Source organism: Saccopteryx bilineata, chromosome 3 (assembly GCF_036850765.1).
Source record: "Saccopteryx bilineata isolate mSacBil1 chromosome 3, mSacBil1_pri_phased_curated, whole genome shotgun sequence".
Lineage (NCBI taxonomy): Eukaryota > Metazoa > Chordata > Mammalia > Chiroptera > Emballonuridae > Saccopteryx > Saccopteryx bilineata.
In genome coordinates, this window is record NC_089492.1 from 95,520,134 (window position 1) to 95,545,777 (window position 25,644).

Genomic DNA, 25,644 nt, shown 5'->3' on the forward strand with positions numbered 1-25,644 from the left:
AAACCAAAACCACCATGTCTTCAAGGCTCAGTTTTATTGATACACAGTTAACAGTGTGCTATGCAGTATATGAAAGAGCACTGAATTGGTAATCAGAGGATCCCTACTAAATCACAGAAAAAAAACTTCATTCATAAAACGAAGGAGTTAGGGTAGATAATCTCCAAGCTATCCTTCAGTCAAACATTATCATTATTAATACTTCTCTTTATTTGAAGTATTCACTACTTAATATTAGGTCACATAAAATAGAAGTGTGCAGAAGAGTCAAAAACACTGAATACACCAGACTATAAACAGTGGTCTGTAACCTTTCCTGGGGTCCTCTGAAATCTCATGGAAGCTGTGGGCCTTCTCCCCTAAAAATATATATAGACAAGTTTTGCTTAAGATTTCTGGAGGGTTTCTCTGGAGTCCAGGCTAAGAATTCTTTTCACTAAAATGTAACTTGGCCTAAAAAAGACTTTTTAAAATGAGGTTATGTTTATAAAAGCACTGTTTTTTGGCTGAAAAAGTTATAATTCAATGTTAACTTGAGTAGAAGCTAAAGTCACTACAAAAACAAAAACATAAACTGCTATAGTCTTGCCAGACAATTATCTACTTGTAAGGAGTTAGAAAAATTCTTTTCCCTTGAAAACATAAACAACTAAAATTCTGTTTTATTCCTTTTAATGACATTTCACCATTTAAATATCTACCTTACACATCTCTAAACTTTTCTGACTGTAATTCTTTACATAAAAAACAAATGTAAGCTAGCTTTCTGTAACCTTTAGACCAGCGGTTCTCAACCTGTGGGTCGCGACCCCGGCGGGGGTCGAACGACCAAAACACAGGGGTCACCTAAAGCCATCGCGACCCACAGGTTGAGAACCGCTGCTTTAGACCTTTTAAAAGAATAGATGTTAACACTATTAAAATAAGAAGCATGTCTATAGTTTAAGAAACATTGAAAAAAATTTAACCAAAAACCACTATGTCAAATAATAAAAAGAAAAATAAAAAAACCTGAATGTTCAATAGCTGACTGTAATTTGACAGAAGTGAGAGATTTCTCATCAACCACTATTCTTTTGTTTAAGGACTATGGCTTTGTTTTCTAATACTGAAATCAACTGCACCAAGCCTATACCAAGAAGACCAAGAAGATTTCTGTGAATAGTGAAAAATGTGGGGTCCAGGCAAAGCTGAATTACAAACCAAATCTGTTTGTAATCCCATATTTAAGGCAACATGATTTACTGAGAATTGAAAATTAAAGGGGCCAATCATCCAAAAGTCCTAAAACTTTGGACAGGCAAAGGTTCACTGCTTGTATTTTTTCTTTTGACAAGAGTACATGCACTATAGAGTCCCTATTGCCCACAGTATTTTAGATGCCATAAAAAATTTTTCCTAGTTTATTAAATTTTACAGACATACTGATCTTGGTGAGTTTTCTCAACATCTGGTTCAAATGCTAATATTGTAGTTGAGATGTAGCCAATATTGCAGCCCCCTTGTTTTCACAAGATCCACATTTTAATCTGTATATTCCAAAACTGCCACACACTTAGTTGAACAATTTTATCGGTAAAATCTATGCTCATGAACTCTAGCATTTATTGGTTATACGTGAAAATGAATTGCTCTTATTTTCAGACTTATCAAGTTCAAATATATTCTACCTCGAACAGACATGTTACTTTCACCTAGATTTGAAATGTCAAACTTTCTAGTTACATAAATTAACATGTGATAACCTTAAATTGTTACAAAAAGTAACAACTTATAAACAGCCACTTTACAAAAATCAAACCACACAGAAAACCATTTTTTACATATAATGCACCTTTTCATTATAGTATTCTATTCAATGACCACAGGTAAGGGAGATAGAAAGAAACTTAAGTGCACTAAGGGTGCACCTTTCTAATTCTTTTATCTTTAATATCTGTGTGGAATGGTTGAGCATTATCAATTCTCAAGACCTGTAGATAAATTGGCCCTGGTTATTTGCCAATTAACAATTTGAATCTAAGCTGCCAACAGTTACAGTAATGGGCATTAAGATTTACAACATTGCATATAAAGTCTAGTATCCGTTAGTAAAAAATCTTAAACTCTACAACTGAAACCTTAAGGGAAATCAGACCAATATATACATACAACTTGAATAAATGGGCACAGTCTATCATGGTGTTCATCCCATGCAAGTCTGAAGTACTGTTAAGTGTCCTCCTTTAAAAACTTGGGGTGATGATGCATGCAGTATGCAGTCAAGGTGAATTGCAAGTCTGAGTTTTTCAGAGGGCTTTTTGCTGATGCCGATGTTGTGCATGATGAAGTGTAGAGTCAGCCTGCTGGAGTCCTCTATCCTTCTTAATGCCTCGTCCAGCTTGGGGGTAAAGTCCTTTCCATAGAGAAGCAGTGTGCAAGTTTGAAGTTTGTAAGGAAATTCTGAATCAGTTTCCTCTCCTCCAAAGAGAGAGAGCTGCTTGGAGAAATGCAAGTCCTTGAACTGCGGGCGTGCTTGTATGTGTGGGCTCCTTTGTTGAACTAAATACATAACTCAGTACATACCAGTAGGGGGCACTAATGATCAAGGTTATTTTCAAGCATCACATGGCCTTTCGCAACAAAAGCATTCACCAACAAGATTTTCAATGGAATGAACTAGCTCATCTCAGGAAAAAGGAATCTAACTGCATATAAAAACTTTTCAGCAGATACAAGTACATTCTAAAATATAGAAAATACTTACCTCGTCTTCCCAAATATGGTTTAGTGTAGTCCCAACTGTCATTGTCGTTCCTAATAACATTTAGACGAGTTGGCTGTTAAGATTAAAAAGAAAGTTAAGTCTAAACTGTATATCCAAAGTATAAATATTTTTTTTGGTGAAGTGTTGAAAAAAATACTTACCCTTGCATATTCAATTTTCAGTGTACAACATCCAGCATATATATCCGCTCCATTGAGTGCTGCTTTAGCTTTCTGGGCACAAAGGACTGATTCAAACATAACCTCTATTAAGGAAATTTGGTTTAATATGTCCAATATTTAATCATTAGTTAATCCCTAAAGGAAAGAACTTAAAAAATTAGAAGTAACTCTTTCATTTCTGGAATGTTTTACCAAATAAAATTGCTAGATGCTTTTAGTAGAGTAACTTATTTTTAAGATCAACAACACCATCATAGAATATATAAACATAACATTGTATGTCAACTATAATTGAAAAATAAATTTAAGAAACAAATCAAAAAAGAAAAAGAAAAAGAGGATCAATACCCAAAAAAAAGAAAAAACATAATACAACCAACCTATCCACACATTACTGAGAACCAAAATAATACAAAACAAACATTTAATTTTTATATATTTCTGAAAAGGCAGGGCTTTATAATCTTGTAACTATCTTCATTTTATTGGTTTTTAAAAAATGCTTAAGTCTATATAGTTCTTTCCAAAAAAATAAAATCAAACCACAAAAGTAGTTAAAGAACCTGACCAGGCAGTGGCGCAGTAGATAGTGTCGGACTGGGACACAGAGGACCCAGGTTCGAGACCCTGAGGTCACCAGCTTGAGCGCGGGCTCATCGTTGTTTGAGCAAAGCTCAACAGCTTGAGCCCACAGTCGCTGGCTCAAGCAAGGGGTCACTCGGTCTGCTATAGCCCCCAGTCAAGGCACATATGAGAAATCAATCAATGGACAACTAAGGAACCGCAACAAAGAATTGATATTTCTCATCTCTCTCCCTTCCTGTCTGTCTGTCCCTCTCTCTGATTTTCTGTCTCTGACACACACACACAAAAGAGTAAAGAAAGACAAAAACACCTGGCTAGAAGCAAGCACCATGAAGAGTCTGCTGTATATCTCTACCTTTCTCTATGCATATGTTGGGTTTTTTAAGTTATTCTTTTTAAATAAAATTATACTATATATCTATTTTGCAATTTGTTCTTTTTACTCAATCTATAACAAATTTAACAAACAGAACTAGTTCTTACATAAACTATAACCATTAACATCCAATAAAGAAAGGTAAAAAATGTTCCATTGATTCTAGTTTGGTTCTTCCAAATTACCTATTTTAAGAAGAGATTCAGAAAAGCTCATTCACGATAAAATTAAAAACGGTGCAAGTGTACATATCAAATAGTGTCATTTCTTCCCCATTAGAAAGGCAAAGCACACTGTAAGATGAAGCACTGACCTATTCCATAGTAGCAAGCACAATTCTCTATAGGTACTAGTTTCATTTTTTAAATCTAAGAAAAACAGACTGGGGAGGAATAAACACTACCTGTCTAAAAATGATTATGCAAGAGAAAATAAAGTCTATATTACAGAGCATTCATATATATCAAAAAAAAAGTACAAATAAAGGATATTCAACCATTGCTTGTATTCCATTTCTCTTGAAAATAACAATACGTTGCACTTTTCCAACAGGGTTGCATACGGTATACAAAACATCCTAAGAAAGAAAGAAAAAATTTCTTCACATTTTACATTTGGAAAAACATTAAAAGCTGAACAGCGATTTCTTTAACAACAACAAAAACTATCAAGATATCATTTTTATTCATTCATTTATTTATTTATCTTTGTATTTTTCCAAAGTGAGAAGGGGGGGCAGGCAGACAGACTCCTGCATGCACCCGACCAGGATCCACCCAGCATGCCCACCAGGGGGCGATGCTCTGCCCCTCTGGGGCCTTGCTCCATTGTGGCCAAAGCCATCCTAGCACCTGAGGCAGAGGCCACAGAGCCATCCTCAGCACCCAGACCAACTTTGCTCCAACAGAGCCTTGGCTGTGGGAGGGGAGGAGAGAAAGAGAGAAAGAAGAGGGGGAAGGATGGAGACGCAGATAGGCGCTTCTGTGTGCCCTGGCCGAATTGAACCCAGGACTTCCAAAAGCCAGGCCAATACTCTACTGCTGAGCCAACTAGCCAGGATCGCTCAAGATATCACTTTTAATAATTACTAATTAAACTTTAAAAAAATTGTTATACTTTAATAAACCTAAAGTTATTTCCTCACCTACACAACATAACCACACATTAGAGACGTTCCAATAAAACATTTGAAAAGCACTGTTACCTATATTTGATCCCTAAATGAATTCTAAATTTTTATTTTCTTAACAGATGGCTAAAATATTGACTATACACAGTTAGTACCAAAACTGTAATCAATTAATTTGGGGTTTTTTTCCCAAATGTGACTCAGAAATGTTTCCTATTATAATAACTTGAATTATGGTAATAAGTATTTATTAAGGGGTAGTAGTAGAATAACTCAGAATCTATTTTTCTTTTTCTTTATTTACAGAGACAGAGAGTCAGAGAGAGGGATAGATAGGGACAGACAGACAGGAATGGAGAGAGATGAGAAGCATCAATCATTAGTTTTTCGTTTCGACACCTTAGTTGTTCACTGATTGCTTTCTCATATGTGCCTTGACCGTGGGGCTACAGCAGACTGAGTAACCCCTTGCTTGAGCCAGCGACCTTGGGTCCAAGCTGGTGAGCTTTGCTCAAACCAGATGAGCCTGTGCTCAAGCTGGCAACTTCAGGGTCTCGAACCTGGGTCTTCCACATCCTAGTCCGATACTCTATCCACTGCACCACCGCCTAGTCAGGCCTCAGTATCTATTTTTCAAGGGACAATGGCTATTCAGAAAAGACCCAGGGAAGATTATTTATACAGTGTTAGATGACATCGAACAAGATGCATGAATCATCTAAGAGAGAATCAACCTAAATACCCTTTTAAAAATTCTTCAACTTTCAAGAAATTCTTGAATACCTACAATTCCATAGCCGTACCATTTAGGTACCAGGAATACAACAATAAACAAATCAGAATAGTTGTACTAAATTATGTTATATTCTTTTTCCCAGAATAAGTACTATAAATATATTAATACTGTATATTAACAACTCTGTAACCATAAAGATAAATGTCTAATTAAACTTAAAGCTTAAGATACTATTTAAATTTATGTCTCACTATCATATACCTTGACTAGAAATGATACTAACTGAAGTTTCCCTTACTGTGATAGTCTAGTCATTATAAAAAGCAAGTGTCTTTGTCACTAGCTTATTGTGAAACAGCATGTGATTATAAAGTAGAACACTCAACTGGTTTAGAACATGAATCTTTTTTAAAATTCTACTAATAACACTTTTTTAAAAGTAAAGCAGAGAATTTTAAGTACAGTGGTACCTTGAGATACAAACAGACCAATATACGAATTTTTTTAAGATCCGAGCTACAAATCGGTCCAAATTTTTACTCGAGATCCGAGCGAAATTCCAAGATACGATTTGGGAAGCTGCGGCTAGTTGGTGCATGGGTCCAGTATTGGCAGTTTGATAACGAGTTGACTGACTTACGAGCTCGGTTACAGAACGAATTAAATTCATATCTCAAGGTACACCACTGTAAATCAGGCCAGTTTTTAACAACCTGTATCAAAGGACCTTATAATAACAACATGCATCTTACAATGCTATGGGAGTGTCATTATCTAGTAGATGCTCTTGATACATGTGCTGGCATATGAGTGAGACAGACTTTGTGGGTCATTTCCAGTAAGTCTGTCTAATTCCTTATTAGAAACAGTTAACACTGATGATTTCAATGTTCTTATTTAATTATGACAATGGTGCTTCTGAGCTCTTTAGCATCAGTGTTTGCCATTTCTTTGTTCATTAAAGTTAATAGTCAAAACTAAGCTTCATTTTAATAATTCTAAAAACAAGCACTATTTTTAAATATCTAGATGGCAGTGAAGAAAATTAGATATTAGTCACTCGAATGGCAAATCACTTTCAATTAAGTTTGTCATTACAAATCCATACCACTGTAATTGGATAAAGAGGATTCTGGATTGATAATAGAAGAACTTTGTTGCCTCCTGATGGATCATCAGTATTTCCTGGCCGAGTTATCCTTTTGCTTGTAGAATAGTTGAAAAAAGCCTGTTGACCAGCAATGTATACAGGTTCATCTGCAGCAAATGTCACACATTCTTTGGCACTATCTACGTTCTCAAATTCCACCAGAGCCTGCCGTTTAAATGGCATCATCATCACATAGCTGAAAGAGATTGGGAGGGAATACCCAAATAAGTTCAATTAGCATTATTTGTTCTCCATCAAGTAAAAGCAGACTTTAGTAAAAAATGTGTTAAATCATACAGATTAGTATTCTTTACTACGTGTACCCAAACTTAGTGAACTCTTAAATCATCCAAATAAATTGTGTTCTACCAGTTACATGGTGCACATTTGAAAACTTATCCTTGTGTGATTGCAAGCTTATCCATTTCATGCCTTCCTCAAGCACAATTTTCTGTTACCAGTTACTAATGACATCATCCAGGTCCTCAGGCTGACACTCCCACACAGTATTAGAACATATATAGATATAGAAACCAACAGTGATAAAACTCAGCAGAAGCTTAGTAGATGGGACCCCTAAAGGCAGAAGCTACTACAACTACTGGTTTTTCCAAGTAAGTGCCCACACTAATAACTGACTATACTTTCACTTATCTTACTGAAAACAGAGAACAAAAGATAAATAAAAGTAACTAATCTCCCCCAAACATTTTTAAATACTAAAGAATGTGAAAAGATATTCACTAGAATATGATAATCACGATTGCCGATGGGCAGGAAGGTAAAGTATTACTTTTCACTATATATTCTCTTGGGGGGAGATAAAATGAAAAATAAAGACATGAAGGAAAAAGGAGGGAAAGAGAGAAATCAGAGCACATGGGTCACAACAGGAGAATCAACATGCCCTCAATTCACAGAAACAACCTTAAAAATGTTTTTAAATACAATTAACATGGTTTTAATAATAATAGAACAGAGAAATAACATTAGGTCAGGTACTTGGTGACTACACTGCTTCTCAATTAGGCATCCAGGACCTACTGCTACACTTTAGAGACTGGCATTTGTTTAATTATCAATATTAAAAAACAGGCTACTCTGTAAACTGGCAAATTATGTAATTTCTCAAGAATTTCAGCCTCCTCATTTATAAAACTTGGAGAATTGTTATCAAGATTTTAGTTACACAGTCTGGCCTGCGGTGGCACAGTGGATTGAACATTGACCTGGAACACTGACATCACCGGTTCAAAACCCTGGGCTTGCCCAGTCAAGGCACATATGATAAGCAACAAGCAAGCAATGAACAGCTAAAGTGAAGTAACTATGAGTTGAAATTTCTTGCTTCCTTGCTCTCTCCTCTCTAAAATCAATAAATCTTTTTTTTTAAATTAAGTGAGAGGTGGGAGGCAGGGAGGCACAGACTCCTGCATGCACTCAGATTGGGATCAATCGGCATATCCATTAGGGGGCGATGCTCTGCCCATCCGGGGCTGCTACTCTGTTGCTTGGTAACTGAGCTATTTCAACAGCTGAGGTGAGGTCTCGGAGCCAACCCCAGACCCCTAGAGCCAAGTTGCTCAAACCATTCAAGCCATGGCTGAGGGAGAGGAGGAGAGAGGGACAGGGTGAGGCAGAGAAGTAGAGAAGCAGATGGGTGCTTCTCCTGTGTGCCCTGCTCAGGAATTGAATCTGGGACTTCCACACGCCTGGCCAATGGTCTACTGTAGAGCTAACCATCCAGGGACTAAATAAAAATCTTAAAAAAAAAAAAAAAAAAAAAGACAAAAAGGATTACAGTTACACAAACTGCTTCCCTTGCCTCATTTATCTTTATATCATCAGAATCTTTAAATAAAATTTTTTTTAAAAGCCTGGCACAGGCCCTGGCCGGTTGGCTCAGCGGTAGAGCGTCGGCCTAGCGTGCGGAGGACCCGGGTTCGATTCCCAGCCAGGGCACACAGGAGAAGCGCCCATTTGCTTCTCCACCCCTCCGCCGCGCTTTCCTCTCTGTCTCTCTCATCCCCTCCGCAGCCAAGGCTCCATTGGAGCAAAGATGGCCCGGGCGCTGGGGATGGCTCTGTGGCCTCTGCCTCAGGCGCTAGAGTGGCTCTGGTCGCAACATGGCAACGCCCAGGATGGGCAGAGCATCGTCCCCTGGTGGGCAGAGCATCGCCCCATGGTGGGCGTGCCGGGTGGATCCCGGTCGGGCGCATGCGGGAGTCTGTCTGACTGTATCTCCCTGTTTCCAGCTTCAGAAAAATGCAAAAAAAAAAAAAAAAAAAGCCTGGCACATAACAGGAATTTCATCAGTATCTGTTGGTCTGTGAGGCTTGTTAGCTCTTCCCACCCACATCATGCAAAATTAAAGAAAAAAATTACAGAAACAACAGGTCTTGAATTTAAAGATTCACCAACTATAAATATAAGATATAAGTCCTAGGAGAGAAACATTCCCTTTAGAAACACAGACTCCTTCCTGAAGTTCTGAAGTCTGAGGCAAAAAATTCTGGAATTGTGCTAAAGAAATTTAAGAATATTCTCTCACAAATGCAAGACGGTTTAACAGCTAAATGATATTGCCAAATAAATACATTAATACTGGCCTTTGGCTCTTTGGAAACAGAAAAATAATAAAGATTAAAAAAATTTTTATTGGTCATAATAGACTTAGACTATTTCTAGAACAATAATAAGTGAGCTAGAAGCACAGATTGAAAACTTAAAAAGTTACCCAGGAAAGTGGTACCACATGAAGATAGAGAAGAAAAAATTAGAGTATCACAGATATTTTAAGAATGCACTTAAATTGTCTGGCACATAATTTCTAAAAAATATTTAAAAAGCATTAATATGAGGAAGACTGAAAGACCAAAGAGAGAAAAAAATAAACAAAAAGGCTAAAGGTCACAGTGGGTACTTTCAACTTCGAGCTCAAGACATGTTTACTAAATTTTAAATAAAAACAGAAGGAGGCAAAAAATTTACTACACAAATTAGGTCTCAAAAATTCTGTTATAAAATTTTAAGCTAATCATTACCCAGCATCCTCTCCTTTAATGGGAGGGAGGAATAAAAAATAAATAAATAGAGAGAAGGAAGAAAAAGAGACTCGGTATATATATTTCATATATTTCTTTCTTTTTTTTTTTTTTTTGTATTTTTCTGAAGCTGGAAATGGGGAGAGACAGTCAGACAGACTCCCGCATGCGCCCAACCGGGATCCACCCGGCACGCCCACCAGGGGCGACGCTCTGCCCCTCCGGGGCGTCGCTCTGCCGCGACCAGAGCCACTCTAGCGCCTGGGGCAGAGGCCAAGGAGCCATCCCCAGCGCCCGGGCCATCTCTGCTCCAATGGAGCCTTGGCTGCGGGAGGGGAAGAGAGAGACAGAGAGGAAGGAGGGAGGGTGGTGGAGAAGCAAATGGGCGCTTCTCCTATGTGCCCTGGCCGGGAATCGAACCCGGGTCCCCCACACGCCAGGCCAACCGGCCAGGGCCTATTTCTTTCTTTTTTTAATAGAAGAAGGAAGAGAGACAGAGAAAGAGAGAAACATCATCTTATTATTCCACTAATTCATACCATCATTGGTTGACTCATTCTTGCATGTACCCTGACTAGGAATCAAACCTGGAACCTTAGCATATTAAATTTTTTTTTAATTTTTTTGTATTTTTCTGAAGCTGGAAACGGGGAGGCAGTCAGACTCCTGCATGTGCCCCACTGGGATCCACCCAGCATGCCCACCAGGGGGCGATGCTCTGCCCATCCGGGGCGTCGCTCTGTCATAACCAGAGCCACTCTAGCACCTGGGGCAGAGGCCAAGGAGCCATCCCCAGCGCCCGGGCCATCTTTGCTCCAATGGAGCCTCGGCTGCAGGAGGGGAAGAGAGAGACAGAGAGGAAGGAGAGGGGAAGGGGTGGAGAAGCAGATGGGCGCCTCTCCTGTGTGCCCTGGCCGGGAATCGAACCCGGGACTTCAGCACGCCAGGCCGACGCTCTACCAATGAGCAAACCGGCCAGGGCCCTTAGCATATTAAGATGACACTCTAACCAACGGAGCACCCAGCCAGGACACACTACATACTTTTAAGTATTCTCTGATTATAATATATGAATATACTACAGAATAAAGATTTTTAAATATAGTAATTTTATTATCCTGACACAATCATTCTCAACATCTTATTAGAGTTTCTCCTGAATTTCCTTCCTATTCATTGTTTTCAGGTATAAACTTACCAAATATTGAACTTGACGACTCACCTTTTTAATATGAGCAGTTTCTGTATAATCGTTATAATTATACATCACAAAACAAACAAATAGGAAAAGGTTTCTATAAATACAGCATTTTGAAGCAAAATACCTACTTCTCGCTGGAGTCTATGTAAGGTACTTTCAGCTTTACTAGCAGTCACTTATTCACTATCACTTCATACAACTGAAACTCCTATTATTCATATTTATGTCAATTAAGTTCTTAATTATACACTAATTTGTTCCAATTATTTCACAACTTTTCTATCCAGATAACTACCAATCTTGAGGACAGAATGATTAGGCAAGTTAACGGAATAATATTCATATATGGAATGCTTTACCACAGACTACATATGAAACAGGATTGAATCTAAAAGTGAACAGACCACCCAAAAATAATAAATTAATCACCAACTTAAACACATAGTTCTAGTTCTTTAATCCCAACATTCAGGTCATTGTTATAATTAACATCAAAGTTTCCAACTATATTTGTTCATCAACTTGTTTTTCTGATATTGTTGCAGTATTTTTTGGCTATAAGGAAATAACTTTAAAAGCCCTAAATAAATAACACAAGAAAAATAAACCAGAAATAAGTATCTCATTAGAACTCCATAGTACAATGCACTTATAAGGTCCTTATAGTGAATGGGGTCAGTCTAGTGTCAACATGTAAGTCTAAATAAGGTCTAAGAAGTCTGCTTCAATATATATATATATATATAAATAACTCTCCAGACAGACTGAACTTTCAAGATCTACTCTGAATGACTAAGAAGTTAGTTATTCTATCATAAGTATGTTAGTGATACTTCAAGAAATGAGCTTTCTTATGCCCATGTAGAGCCCTAATTTATACCTTCAAACAGAAACACTATGGAACAGTGATTCCTGAGGCACATAGGTTGAAGGTAACAGGTTTGCCACATCATCTACCTCTCAATGAAGTCACTAAAGAAATAAAAAAAAGATAGAAGTTATCACCTAAAACTACTCCTTTGAAGCGATGATTCCTTTCTGTTGGATATCTCTCATCACTCCCTCATTATCTATTTATGCATCATCCTCAATACTCAAAAACGCCATATACAATTTTTTAAAAATTGAAGCAATCAAGCTATCTCAACAAATATACTAAAATTTCCCTCCTGTTCAAAAATTTTTCTTTAGTCTATGTCATGGGGCTTAAAAAAAAAAAAAAAACCCAAACATAATCATCAAGGAAAAAATAATAATAAAAATTGACTCTAGATTATCAATACTAAGAAGAGAACTGGGCATGCTCCAAAAATAATTTAGCAAGAATTTTTAAGTGTCTATTTTTAACAGCAGATTCAATTTCCTAATTACATTTTCACTTAAGTCAATATTGTCAAGCACATACCAGCTGTGGGAATGAGAAAGGAGGAGTCTGAGTGAACACAAGACACAAATGAAAGACAGCTAGAATAAAACACTGACTGCTTATGATCTGTGTAAGAACTCACAGCAACACATAGCTAAGCAAATAACACCTACCCTTCACTATCCACTTTTACTTGCCAATTCCTAAATATTCCAAAATAACTTTATAAAACAAAGAACCACCTGACCCATGGTGCCACAGTGGATAGAACCTCCTTGGTCCCAGGTCCGAAACAAGGTCTCCGCCTCATGTGGCTTGAGCGCAGGCTTGCCAGCTTAAGTGCACGATTGCCAGGTTGGGCAGAGGATCATCAACATGATCTCAGGGTCGCTGGCTTGAACCCAAGGCTGCTGGCTTGAGCAAGGGGTCACTGGCTCAGCTTAAGCCCCTCTCCCCCAACCTCCAAGACACTTATGAGAAGTCATCAGTGAACAACTTAAAAAATGAAAGCAACTATGAGTTGATACTTCTCATCTTTCTCTCTTCATCTCTCTCTCCTTCTCTTTCTCATGAATGCAAAAAAAAAAAAAAAACCTCAGAATTTAAGTACCACTAACCATTTGAAACTCTGATGATGGAAGGGTGTAATCAACTCACTAGTTTAAAGCAATGTTTAATGAGGAATCATGGACTCATCTGAAAACCAAGAAGGTGCAATGATCAGTTTTACATAAAACCTAGTTGGGAAGTGAGAGATGATCATGGCCACAAAAATATATACATCCATGCATCACCCCAAAACGGTTAAAATCAACAGGCTTAAAGGTTCCCAAGAAATACAGTGATAAGCAAAACTTGATATATACAACAGTAAACATTAAGGCTGTAGTAACCAAGCAAGGCTTGTTCATTCTGTTTTCAATCTGCACAAAGTCCCTAATTGTTCTTACCATATTGTCCCAAATTTTTCCAGAGCCTCCACAAGGTCTGCTTCCACCACAGATTCACAGAGTCCTCGAACATGGACGACGGGTGAAACAGAAACTTTATGATGACTTCCACCTGCCTCCTAGCAAGAGAAAATATATAATTAGGAATTAAAAACTTAAAAAATCCAAATTGTACCTTTTAGTAAATTTAATTCTGCCTTAAAAAGCAAGCATTAAAAAAAACACCACAATTCACAAGTTAGCAAAGGACCTACAAGTAAAATCAACATTTAATTGCTTGGCATAAAAATTTCTATTTCTTAAAAGGGAGCAGTCTTTCTCAATAAAAAGTAAAAATAAGTTATTTTAATAACTCATTTCAACTAGAAGAAAACCTCAGAAAAAACATCAGCAGATAATATAGAGAGAGTATGCTAAGAAAAATTGTAAACACCATTTTAGGCTCATAATTTCATAGTTTTACTTCCATAAAATCAAAATCAAGCAGTCCAAATGAACAAGTCCCAATTTAAAACTTTCATTTAATATAAAGATTATATATTTTCTTTTTCCAGTAACATAGATTTCTATATTTTTGTCCTCAACTGGTTACCTAGTACCAGTATAACTTGAAGTTACTCAGCAGTACACTTGACAACTTAAATTTATACAAGGGACTATGTAGAATTACTCTGAAAATTAAAATAGCTCTCATTTACTTACTCAAATTCTATTAATTTACTTTACTCAAGTAAATTAAGATTTATATTTACAGTTAGCTGCTGGATACCTCTCCTGCCTCACTTCAGAAATGACTTCCATATACAATCCATTCATATATATGAGATATATATGTATGTGTGTGTGTGTGTGTGTGTATATATATATATATATATATACACCAAATTTTTTCTTTTGCCCACCACATCACATTGTGCACCCTCTGCCCCTATCAACATCTCTTTCTGTCCCCATTTCCCAACCTCTGCCTGCCTCTACATAGCCTTCATCCCCCTTTCCCTCTGGCCATCACCACACTATTGGCTGTGTCTATGTGTTATATATATATGTAAGTATGTTTTTTGGCTAACCCTTTTACCTTCTTTCAAACTAATTCAATCCTTGGAATTTCATTTGGATTGCTTAGGTTTAGCCTTTTCTATGCTTACACAGATATTCATTACATGTCACTGAATTTGAAAGAAATCATTCTCATTGTTCCCTATGTAAACCAACATATTTTTAGCAACCTTAACAAATGAGACCCTGCCTATGTGAAATTCAACAACTAAATGTGCATTATCATCATTAAGCTCCTAAATATAACTGAGTGCTCTAAATAATACCTAAAACCCTTAATTGAGCCATATATTTAAAGTATAAATAAGAAGTTTTGCTCTAAAAGAATCAGATAATAATAAACTACAAGAAATAAGAGTCATCTCCGTTGATCCTTAAAAATCAGCTGGCAAAGAAAAGATGCAAAAGAAACCTACATTAGCCTGGACTCTTCAAAAAGTTAGTATCAAGAACAGTGGAAGATTTCAGATTGAGACTAAAGACAGACAACAACCAAATGTATATAGTATGTAAGCCTTCATTTTATAATAAATAACTGCTATAAAAATACATCTTAGGGACAAGTGGAGAATTTAAATAGGATATTAGATTATACATTGTAATGATAGTGGTATAAAAAATATCTCTATTTTTAAGAAAGCTGGGATATTTAAGGATAATTGTGACGTCTGTAACTTACTTTCAAATAGTTTAGGAAAAATAATGTATAGAAATATACACTGCTCACAAAAATTAGGGGATCAGGTAATGTGCAGATCCGCCACTACTTTCACCCTTTGTATAATGCATTTTCACCAATGAAATAAAAGTTGGTTTTGCATCTCATTTGCATAACTGAACAACTTTCTTTGACTTGTTTGCTTTTGATATTCTTGTTTAATAAAAAAATCAAATGCTTCTTTTATCTTCATATTCATTTTGAAATATCCAATTTTTGTGAGTACAGATATATAGATAAAAATCCCAATTAACAAAATGTTAAAAACTGCATATGTGCCTGGCCTGTGGTGGCGCAGTGGATAAAGTGTTGACCTGTAAATGCTGAGGTCGCTGGTTCGAAGCCCTGGGCTTGCCTGGTCGGGGCACATATGGGAGTTGGTGCTTCCTGCTCCTCCCCCCTTCTCTCTCTCTCTCTCTCTCTTCTCTCTCTCCCTCTCTCTCTCCTTTCTAAATGAATAAATAAAAAAAAAAATTTAAAAAAAAAACTGCATATGTAATTGAACATTTTACATAGTAATAAGAAGTTGGGAAAATATATTATTATATAATATTTAAGACCTTCAAAAGAGTACAAAGAACAAAATAACTTACCACTCAGTCTAATAAATGAAACTACCCATCAGTTGAATACATCTCGTATCTCCCTTGCCATGATGGATAACCACTATCTTGTATATAGTGCTAAAGAATATGGCTTTTTTCAAATTGGTCTTCTCACAAAGAAATGGATTACTGGACCAATTTTAAAATCCCTCAAAAGGTCTAATTTTAATATATTATTTAATTATATTTCCCAAATGAAACAGATTGAGACTCAAGTCATTCTTTAAAAGCTGGAAAATGGCCTGACCAGGTGGTGGCGCAATGGATAGAGCGTTGGACTGGGATGCGGAAGGATCCAGGTTCGAGACCCCAAGGTCACCAACTTGAGCGCGGGCTCACCTGGTTTGAGCAAAAAGCTCACCGGCTTGGACCCAAGGTCGCTGGCTCCAGCAAGGGGTTACTCGGTCTGCTAAAGGCCCGTGGTCAAGGCACATATGAGAAAGCAATCAATGAAACAACTAAGAAGTCGCAACATGCAAAGAGAAACTAATGATTGATGCTTCTCATCTCTCTCCGTCCCTGTCTATCTGTCCCTATTTCTGCTTCTGTTAAAAAAAAAAAAAAAAGTTGGAAAATGTTAAATGCTATCAATTCGGTATATGGTAGAAGATATGATTATCTTAGCCCAGGGCAGAAAACATACCCCACACCTCTAGTATATCCCTTATTCCCACTCAATGAATTTGCCCTTCATGAATTTACCTACCTTGATGTTTCTCTATCTTTAAATTATGTCTCCTTTTCTTAAACTTAAAAAATTCTTATCCTTTCTGTGGTTGATTTATTTTTTAAAACTGTATGTATCTTAGTCTCATTTTTATGTCCCACCTACGTATGGAATCATGCAGTTCTTAGTTTTTTCTGATTTACTTATTTCACTCAGTATAATGTTATCAAGGTCCATCCATGTTGTTGTAAATGATCCAATGTCATCATTTCTTATGGCTGAGTAGTATTCCATAGTATATATGTACGAGACTAAGAGACATGGACAAGAGTGTGGTGCTTATGGGGGAGGGGCACAAAGAAAACTAGATAGAAGGTGACAGAGAACAATTTGACTTTGGGTGACGGGTATGCAACATAATTGAATAACAAGATAACCTGAAGATGTTTTCTTTGAACATATATGCCCTGATTTATTAATGTCACCCCATTAAAATTAATAAAAATTAAAAAAAAACTGTATGTATCAATTTTAGAGAGGAAGGGAGAGAGGCAGAAATATTGATCTGTTCCTGTATGTGCCCTGACCAGGAATAGAACCCACCACAACCTTTGTATTGGGACAACACTCAAAACAACCGTGCTATCTGGCCAGGACCTTTCTGTAGTTTATTTAAAAAGAAAAAAAAAAAAAAACCTCTATGGTTGCTACCAAATATACATTAAAGATTATCTTTTCAAACTTGATTTTCATTCCCTTGTACCTCCAAAACACTTTTCTTAAATCAGTATTATCTCGGGGGAGAGGCAAAGTGGCAGAACCACCACCAGGTTGGGCCTTGGTCCATACCCACCCATCATGCCTCCAGCCCACCCAGTGTCCACAGCCACTGCCACCACCGGAGTACAAGAGGAGACGGGCACCTAAAGCAGGGCTAGACCTGCGTGGTGCACTACACGGGTACACTTGAAGATGGAAAGAAATCTGATTTCGCCTAGGGCAGAAGCAAGCCCTCTAAGTTTATGCGAGGTAAGCAAGGAGGTGATCCAAGGCTGGGAAGTTGCCCAAATGAGTGTGGGTCAGACAGCCAAAGAGACTATCTTCCCAGACAATACCTAGGCTAGTGGGTACCCAGGCATCAACCCACCAAATGTCACTCTCATGTTTGACGGGAAGCTTCTAAAACTGGAATGATAGGAATGGCCTTCTCCCTGAGCTCCTTGTTCTTGGATGTGGCACAGAGGGATCTGCTGTCCAGACACCCATACGTGAATCCCTAGAGATTTCCTGATGTTTCACCACACTCTCCGTATAAACATTTGCCCCGACGGAATGTGTTCTGTCACCCAGCTCTGCGCCTCCTCTTTCTCCTAGAATGTGGGATGACCTAAACTATTGATATATTCCATAAACCTCCAGTTACTCTTTTGTTTTTGTTTTGGAATGAAGATTCAGTTGCAGTCTTTTGGATCTAGGTTTCCAATTAAGTATTAGATAGGGTTAACTTTAGACTAGGAATCAGTATGGGGGGAGGAATGAAAGAATATTTTATTATTTGGATGAAATTTTTAAATCTATTATATATTAAACATTCTCACTGATGTGCTGCAAAGCCATAGCAGATTTAAGATGTTGTTGAAGGCCAAATTATCTCCAAATTGAGATATGTCTTTGGGTTAAATTAAGAGCCCTACCCAAAACTGAAGTGGGGAGATAAGCCCTTGACTCCACTGCCCCATCCAAATCTCCCCTTAAAACCTCTGCCTTTTAAAAGCAAATCACTTTTGCCCTGGCTAGACAGCTCAGTTGGTTAAGACAGCCTTGTCCATATATGCCAAGGTTGCAGGTTCAATCCCCAATCAGGGTACATGCAGGAAAAGATTGGTGGTTCTGTCTCTTCCTTCCTCTCTCTCTAAAATCAATCAATAAAAAATTTGTATTTATTTATTTTTATTGAGAGGCAGGGAGGCAGAGAGACAGACTCCGCATGTGCCCCAACTGGTATCCACCCAGCAAGCCCCCTGCAGGGCAATGCTCTGCCCATCTGGGTCTGGTGCTCAGCTGCTCAGCAATTTCAGCACCTATGGTGAGGCCATGGATGGCGCCACCCTCAGCGCCTGGGGCCAACCTACTTGGATCTAGTGATGGCTATGGGAGAAAAGAGAGAGAGAGAAGGGAAGGGGGAGGGGTGAAGAAGCAGATGGTCACTTCTCCTGTGTGCCCTAACTAGGAATTGAACCCAGGACTTCCACATACCAGGTCCATGTTCTACCACTGAGACAACCAGCTAGGGCAATCAATACAATTTTTTAAAATGTAAATCATTCTCACTGTGATGTTGGACATTACAGGTATCTATCCCTGGGCCAGCAGGGACCTATGAAGCCTTCTTCACAGCCTGGCTTTTTCCCCCCTCCATCTTGAGTTGTTTTAGTTTTCTTAAGATATTCAAGACTTTTATAATGTCTTAGCTATCCAAGCTCCACTCCCTAAATTTTAAAAACTTTAAACAAAAGTTTAAATTGAAGGTGCTGTTTGTAGAGAGGTAACACCCAATGAAAGCCCAACCATCATGACAACTCTTTGTCTTTAAAAAATGATGCTGGTCATCACAGCTTCAGCATCTCCTGTTTTTTGATGTTCAACTCCCCCTGCTGATCTCAGTTTCCTGTCTTTTCCTTCCCTCTTCTTACTCATTTGCTGTCTTATCCTATAAACTCCGTGTTTTTGCCTACACTGAACTCCTTCCCACTTCTTCTGGCTAAACACACCAAAAAAAAAAAAAAAGAAAAAGATGCCGGACCAGGCAGTGGCGCAGTGAATAGTGTCAGACTGGGATGCAGAGGACCCAGGTTGTAGACCAGGGGTCCCCAAACTTTTTACACAGGGGGCCAGTTCACTGTCCCTCAGACCATTGGAGGGCCAGACTATAAAAAAAACTATGATCAAATCCCTATGCACACTGCACATATCTTATTTTAAAGTAAAAAAAACAAAACAGGAACAAATACAATATTTAAAATAAAGAACAAGTAAATTTAAATCAACAAACCCACCAGTATTTAAATGGGAACTATGCTCCTCTCACTGACCACCAATGAAAGAGGTGCCCCTTCCAGAAGTGCGGCAGGGGCCAGATAAATGGCCTCAGGGGGCCGCATGTGGCCCGCGGACCGTAGTTTGGGGACCCCTGTTCTAGACCCTAAGTTCGCCAGCTTGAGCACAGGCTCTTCTGGTTTGAGCAAAAGCTCACCAGCTTGGACCCAAGGTCACTAGCTCGAGCAAGGGATTACTCGGTCTGCTGAAGGCCCACGGTCAAGGCACATATGAGAAAGCAATCAATGGACAACTAAGGTCTCGCAACGGAAAACTGATGATTGATGCTTCTCATCTCTCTCCATTCCTGTCTGTCCCTGTCTCTCTCTCTCTCTGTCCCTGTTTAAAAAAAAAAAAAAAAAAAACCCTCTTCAACTCCATATCATTATACTGGTATTCTCAATCACAGTCATGTTTCCCTACCTTCAGAGGTAGCCCAGTGATTACTTGTGGAATTAAGTGAGAGATAAAAAATGGTTGACTGGAGGAGATAAAAAGGAGGACTAGGGACCCTTTATCTGCTAGTTATAAGATAGAGCTAAAACACGGATGGAGACAGAATCAAGTCTCTATGACCTCATCTAAATCTCTGGGTCCAGCCATGACTGAAACTAATTTCACAACTTGGCTTTTCCAGTTACATGGGCCAATAAATTCCCTACCCACACCCCCTTTTTGTTTTGCTAGGTTCATCTGAGTTGTTGTTGCAGCTCCAATTGCAAACTTTGAAAGTTACATTCAATTTTACAGAGGGGGAAAAGATCACTAAATGATGTAGATTCACTGATTTTTAGATACATTGTTTTAACTATTATATTATCAAGAACTGCACCTGAAACATGGTAGGGGCTCAAGAATTATTTTTTTAATGAGTTAAGAGATCACGGTAATCATCTAACCCAACCATCTCATATGATAGGTGGTAGCAAATTGAGTTCAAAAGCATGTTGGTAGCAGAGCCAAGGCACCTGCCTGCTTGGGCTTATGGCTCCTTTCACTTTATAAACTATTGAATACAAAAAAATAAAACCAAAAGATAGTAATATCTACTTCTTTCCCTTTCTTTCCTAAAAGTAGGCCTGAAAATCCTCACTTACTGTAGCAGATTACCTAAAGGAAATTTTACTACTACCAAAGTCTCAAGGACCCAACACTTACCTGCATGGCATACATCCTTGAAAGGTTTTATTCCCCAGAGTGTAGTTACTATGCTCACTGTCACGGTCTCTAATAAACTTTTCCTGTGGGAGCTAAACTAATAAAGTGACCTCATCCCTTCTCCCATCCCATATGCATCCAATAAGCCATCATAATATTCCTAACATCACTGTAATTTAGATCATAAAAGTATAATAATGTATCTTAAATTCAAACTAGATTATCTACATACATATATTCCTTTATTTGGAAATTTATCTTGCCACTTTGCCATCTTGCAAGTCTAGTTAATAAAAGTTGAGAAATAAACTTCTACCTCATCAGCAACAAACCACTTCATATTTAATTTCCTGCTTACTCACTAGCAGAACAAAGTAAAAAAAAAGAACTTGAAAATCTCAGAAATAAGTTAGTACTCCAAAAATTTTTATTGATAGCAGTCTTTATAAAAGCAGATCTTCTCTAAGAACCTCCCAATTCAATTTCTCAGTTAGTTTTGCCAAGTGAAGCCCTAATATTTGGAAGTCAAACTGCTTTCTTAAAATGAAGTGGATACAAAAATTTACTATTACTATAATCTTGAAGGTCATGCCTGCTAAACTTAATAATAGCATTTACAGGCAGTCCCTGGGTTACCAACAAGATCGGTTCTGTAGGTTTGTTCTTAAGTTGAAACATTTACCTATTAAATGCAACTTACAGAGATGTATTTATTTTTACCTGTGTATATAAACACTTAAAACATTTTCAAACCTACAGAACCTATCTTGGTAACCCAGGGACTGTCTGTACTCTCTAAGAATAAAGTAACTGTATAATACATAGCACAAACCTCCATAATCAAGCTTTGTTCAACAATATAGCCCCAATGAATCTATATCACTCGGGAAATTTTTGGTCTTCAAAATAAGTACCATAAGACCCAAATTTAAAGTGTGTCTTATTCTTCATGTCTTATTTCTCCTTGTACCTTGAAACATCATGATCATCACAATGACCAATTCATCTTTAAATTAGGAGTATTTGTAGAAACACTGTTTTTCTAAATATGTACTCACTTTCCTCTTTAAATCTAGTTAACATATTATTAAAGAACTCATGAAAATAATTATGAAAAGCCAATGTAAATCTTTGAAGTCTTACTTTGTACTTCACAAACTTCCAAAGAGTTGGACAGATTGACCATCACTGTACCTAATCTTTGTGGTACCTAATACCACCAAAGGTATGTTTTCTCTGGATGGGCTGAAGAGGACTAGGGTTGACTCAGACCCTTTGCAGCTAGATGAATTACCATATTACTAGATGATGATGCATTAGACAGTAAACTTCTATCCAGAAAAGGCCTATCATAATAAAATTTTATTATGTACAAGTTTTAATAGTTGCAATGATTTCAAACAGTATCAAAAATTTCATTTAAAAAATGTTTAAAAAACAGGAAAAATATGCATTCTTTAGATTCACAGTGCAATATGGGTTCTACTGTTAAAAGCAATTCACCCTCACTTAAGAAATGTGAGAGCAGTAAGATAAACAAAAATTTGAATTTATAACTCAGTTCCTGCCTGGGTAATTTAAAAACTGTATTACATTCATCACTGAACTACAACTTCAGATATGGAAGGCATGTAGTTCAACTTTCATATTTTACAGACTAAGAGAATTCAGCATAGTTAGGTGACTTTCCCAAGGTCACATAAACTGTATGCTAGCTAAGACTTGACTCTCCCCAAGTTCTGCCTGGTGCTATTTCCACTGCTGGATACAATTCGCTCTGGATATGCTAATTACATGTTATTTTCTTCCCAACATCCTATACTATTGACTTAATGTTTTATCTTCCCAAGACACTCAATGGAAGATATTTCATGATGCTGCATGAAAATTCAAGCAAGGCTTTAGGCAAAAGAAATACAGTGATCCAATACATCTAAGTATCAGTTTTAATATTACTGTTTTCAACTTCTACAACACAACTGGCTTTGAACATTTCTTTAAAAACCAAGGTACTTTCTTTATACACACTTCCAAGTTACATTTTGAATATTCCCTATGGGTAGGCACAAAAATCAAATGTAAGAAAACTATTTTATTTAGTAGATGAAAAAGTTCCTTTCTTACCCATCACATTATCGTATCTAACAGAAGTTTGGGGACTATTTATCAGAATTTTTTAAATAAATAAATTTAAACAATAGCTAAAAGACTTCTAATAACAGAACATATGTGTACAATGTCATAAATTTCTGGTAAAGTGTGCTTTTAAAAAAAATCACAATTGAAAACGAGAAAAAGTAAAGCAAGAAAAAACTGGAAAAACAAAAAAGGAACAAAACATGAAAAATAAAACCGCAATGAAAACGTTTTAACTGTTTAAAGAACATCTAAGTCATTAAGGCTGCTTAATGCACCAAAGAAGGGCTTTGCTTGTTTCCTTCAAGTCGCCAACTGAAGCTGAGTTACTATCTGCCGTGGATAAAACGATTTCCACATTTCCTCCTGCCTCCAGCTAACCTTTTGATGAGAGAAACAAGAATCTTAGGAAGTGTGTTGAAAGCAGTCCTGAGCTCAGTTCCTCTCTTCGTGGGGCACGAAGAACTGAGATGATTTTAAGATTTATTTTACTTGCGACTAGAGATGTCCCAACACCCACACCGACACTTTTTTTCCTTAAACCGAAGAGCTAAAAACTTTACTAAGCAGTAATCAAAACTGGGTAGCAAAGCATGTACTCTATACCTGCCAAGAGTAAAAATATTCAAGTTAAATCTTCAGGGCGCCGGTCAGGGCACATATGAGGCGCAACCAATGAGGGCACAACTGAAAAAGGAACAACTACGTGGAACGAGTTGATGCCCCTCTCTCTTCTTCTGTCTCTCCCCTTCTCCCTTCTTCTCTTTCCCTCTCTTTCTCCCCACCTCTCTCTTTCTCAAATCAATGGAAAATTTTTAAAAATTAATTTAAAGAAAAGAAACCTTCAGGGGAACTAGAGCGTGAGCGCCGGAGCGTAATTACTCCTTTAGTTAGGGCTCTCCTCTGGACCTAGGCGAAGAGTCCTCGGCAGAACAGACGCAACGATCATCTTGTGCCCGTGACCAGCGCGCGACGCTGCGGGCAGAGGGTCTGGAAGGAGAGCGGGTCTTCCAGACGCCCGCCGGCAGCCGGAAGAGTTCAACTAACAAAGAGCTGGTCGCGCACCCGAGCCCCGCGGCGGAGGTAACCCGCCCCTCCCGCGACCCTCTCCAAGTTCAGGGTCGCCGCCGCCTGGCGCCGGGGCCTTCGGCCAGGCCTGGCCGGGTACGCGACCAGGATGCGGTAAACAGGGAGAGCAAATAATAAGAGCCCCAAAGAGCAGAGCGGGCGCTTCCCGACCCGGTCAGAGCAGCAATAAAAGGAAACGAGGCGGGCGGGAGGCCCGGAGCCAAACCCCCGCCACCGGGCCCTGCTTTCCGGGGAACCGCCAGGCACAGCGGACGGGGTGCCGCGCTTTGTTACCGGCTGTGAGAAGCTGCGGCCGCCGCCGCCGCCGCCGCCGCCGCCGCCATCGCCCCGGGGCGTCGCTTCCCGGCGGTTCTCGCCTTCCTCGGCCGAGTAGTCGATCTCCCCCTCCTCGGTCTTGAGACGCTTGGCCTGGCTCTCGTACTCCCGATCCTCCTCGTACGTCTCCCTGGGGGAGGAGGAGGAGGAGGACATGGCGGCGGCCGGAGGGACCGGCGGGCAGGCGGGTGGGGGTGGCGGCGTGGTGCGGGCCTCGGACCGCAGGTCAGTCCCCGCCGCGGGCAGCGTGTCTTCAGCGAGGTCTGCGCGGCCGGGCCGTCCGCAAGGGCGGCGCGCCCAGGAGCCGGGTGGGTACGGAGGGCGCCAGAGGAGGAGGCTCCCGAGCGGCCGCTCCCTGTACTAAGGAGCCAACATTCAGCCTCTCCCCGCTCCTCGGTCTCCGCTGCCAGCCCCAGGGAGCGAATCTAAGGATCGGACACGACCGTGGCTTCCGGTCTTCCCTCCTCCCCGGATCCACTGCCCGCCGCCCAGGCCGAGCCTCCGCCCCCGCCCCCGCCTTCGCTGTCTCCGCGCAGGATCGAATCCAGCCGCAGCCCGCGGGAAGGGGCCCCCAACGTGGGTCTCGCTCCCAATTGGCAGGGGGAAAAGTCGACCAGGCTTCCAATTGGCTACAAGGGCCGTTCGTCAGAAGCCCCCGGCCCGGCCTCGCCTTCCTCTCTGCACCTTCTGAACTCGACTCTGGCCTGACTCCCGACTGTGCAACGCCCGCTGCTCGCCGCGCGCCGCCTCGGAGCGGTTGCTTCCCCGTGGCAGTTAGCGCTGTTAGGTTAGACTGAGGCCGTGCGCAGAGTGAACCCGGGAGGGCAGGTGACGGGGCGTGCAGAGGAGTAGAGCTGCGGGTGTTAACCGCCCTAATTTAAATGCTTTTATTATGTGTTATGAAAAAGAAAAGGAAAACCTCCAAAATTCCTGTAGATATGCCTCATACAGCCTAAAACTACAGAGGAGAAAAGCGTTTGGAACCGTGAAAGTCGCCTTCTGCCTGTACTGTGTGCAAAATCTGATAGAAGTGGTGGACTCCCTGCCCCTAACTAGGTATTGAAGAACAGCAGTCAACATTGACTAAATGCAGCAAGTGCAAGTCTGCAGAAGATACACCACACAAGCGACTGTCAATTGATCAGCACTCATTTATCAGCTGGACTTTTGTTCTTTACTGACAGTTATAGGGGACTTGTCTAAGTCTCTGCTCCAATTAAATGTTTTAAACCTTCTGTATAAAATTTCACCATCCCAACACTCTCCTTTATGGACAATCTATTTCACAATATCATTTATTTTTGAAAGATACAAAAGCCTATCACAATTCTCTGTC

At 39.3% G+C, this 25,644-nt stretch overlaps 1 protein-coding gene across 2 annotated transcripts in view; it reads right to left on the reverse strand.

Moving 5' to 3' along the window:
- HNRNPLL (heterogeneous nuclear ribonucleoprotein L like) overlaps positions 1 to 24,771 on the reverse strand; it is a 40,150-nt gene extending 15,379 nt beyond the window's left edge. The window contains exons 1-6 of one of the 2 annotated variants that reach the window (XM_066266937.1): positions 24,267 to 24,771; positions 13,466 to 13,584; positions 6,863 to 7,100; positions 4,386 to 4,466; positions 2,908 to 3,009; positions 2,747 to 2,819 (exon numbers count right to left, since the gene is read on the reverse strand). In XM_066266937.1, the coding sequence (XP_066123034.1) occupies positions 2,747 to 2,819; positions 2,908 to 3,009; positions 4,386 to 4,466; positions 6,863 to 7,100; positions 13,466 to 13,584; positions 24,267 to 24,464 (811 nt within the window). In that variant the 5' untranslated portion in view covers positions 24,465 to 24,771. The remainder of the gene's footprint in view (positions 1 to 2,746; positions 2,820 to 2,907; positions 3,010 to 4,385; positions 4,467 to 6,862; positions 7,101 to 13,465; positions 13,585 to 24,266) is intronic. The other variant, XM_066266936.1, reaches the window with a different exon arrangement.
- Positions 24,772 to 25,644: the final 873 nt, after the last annotated feature.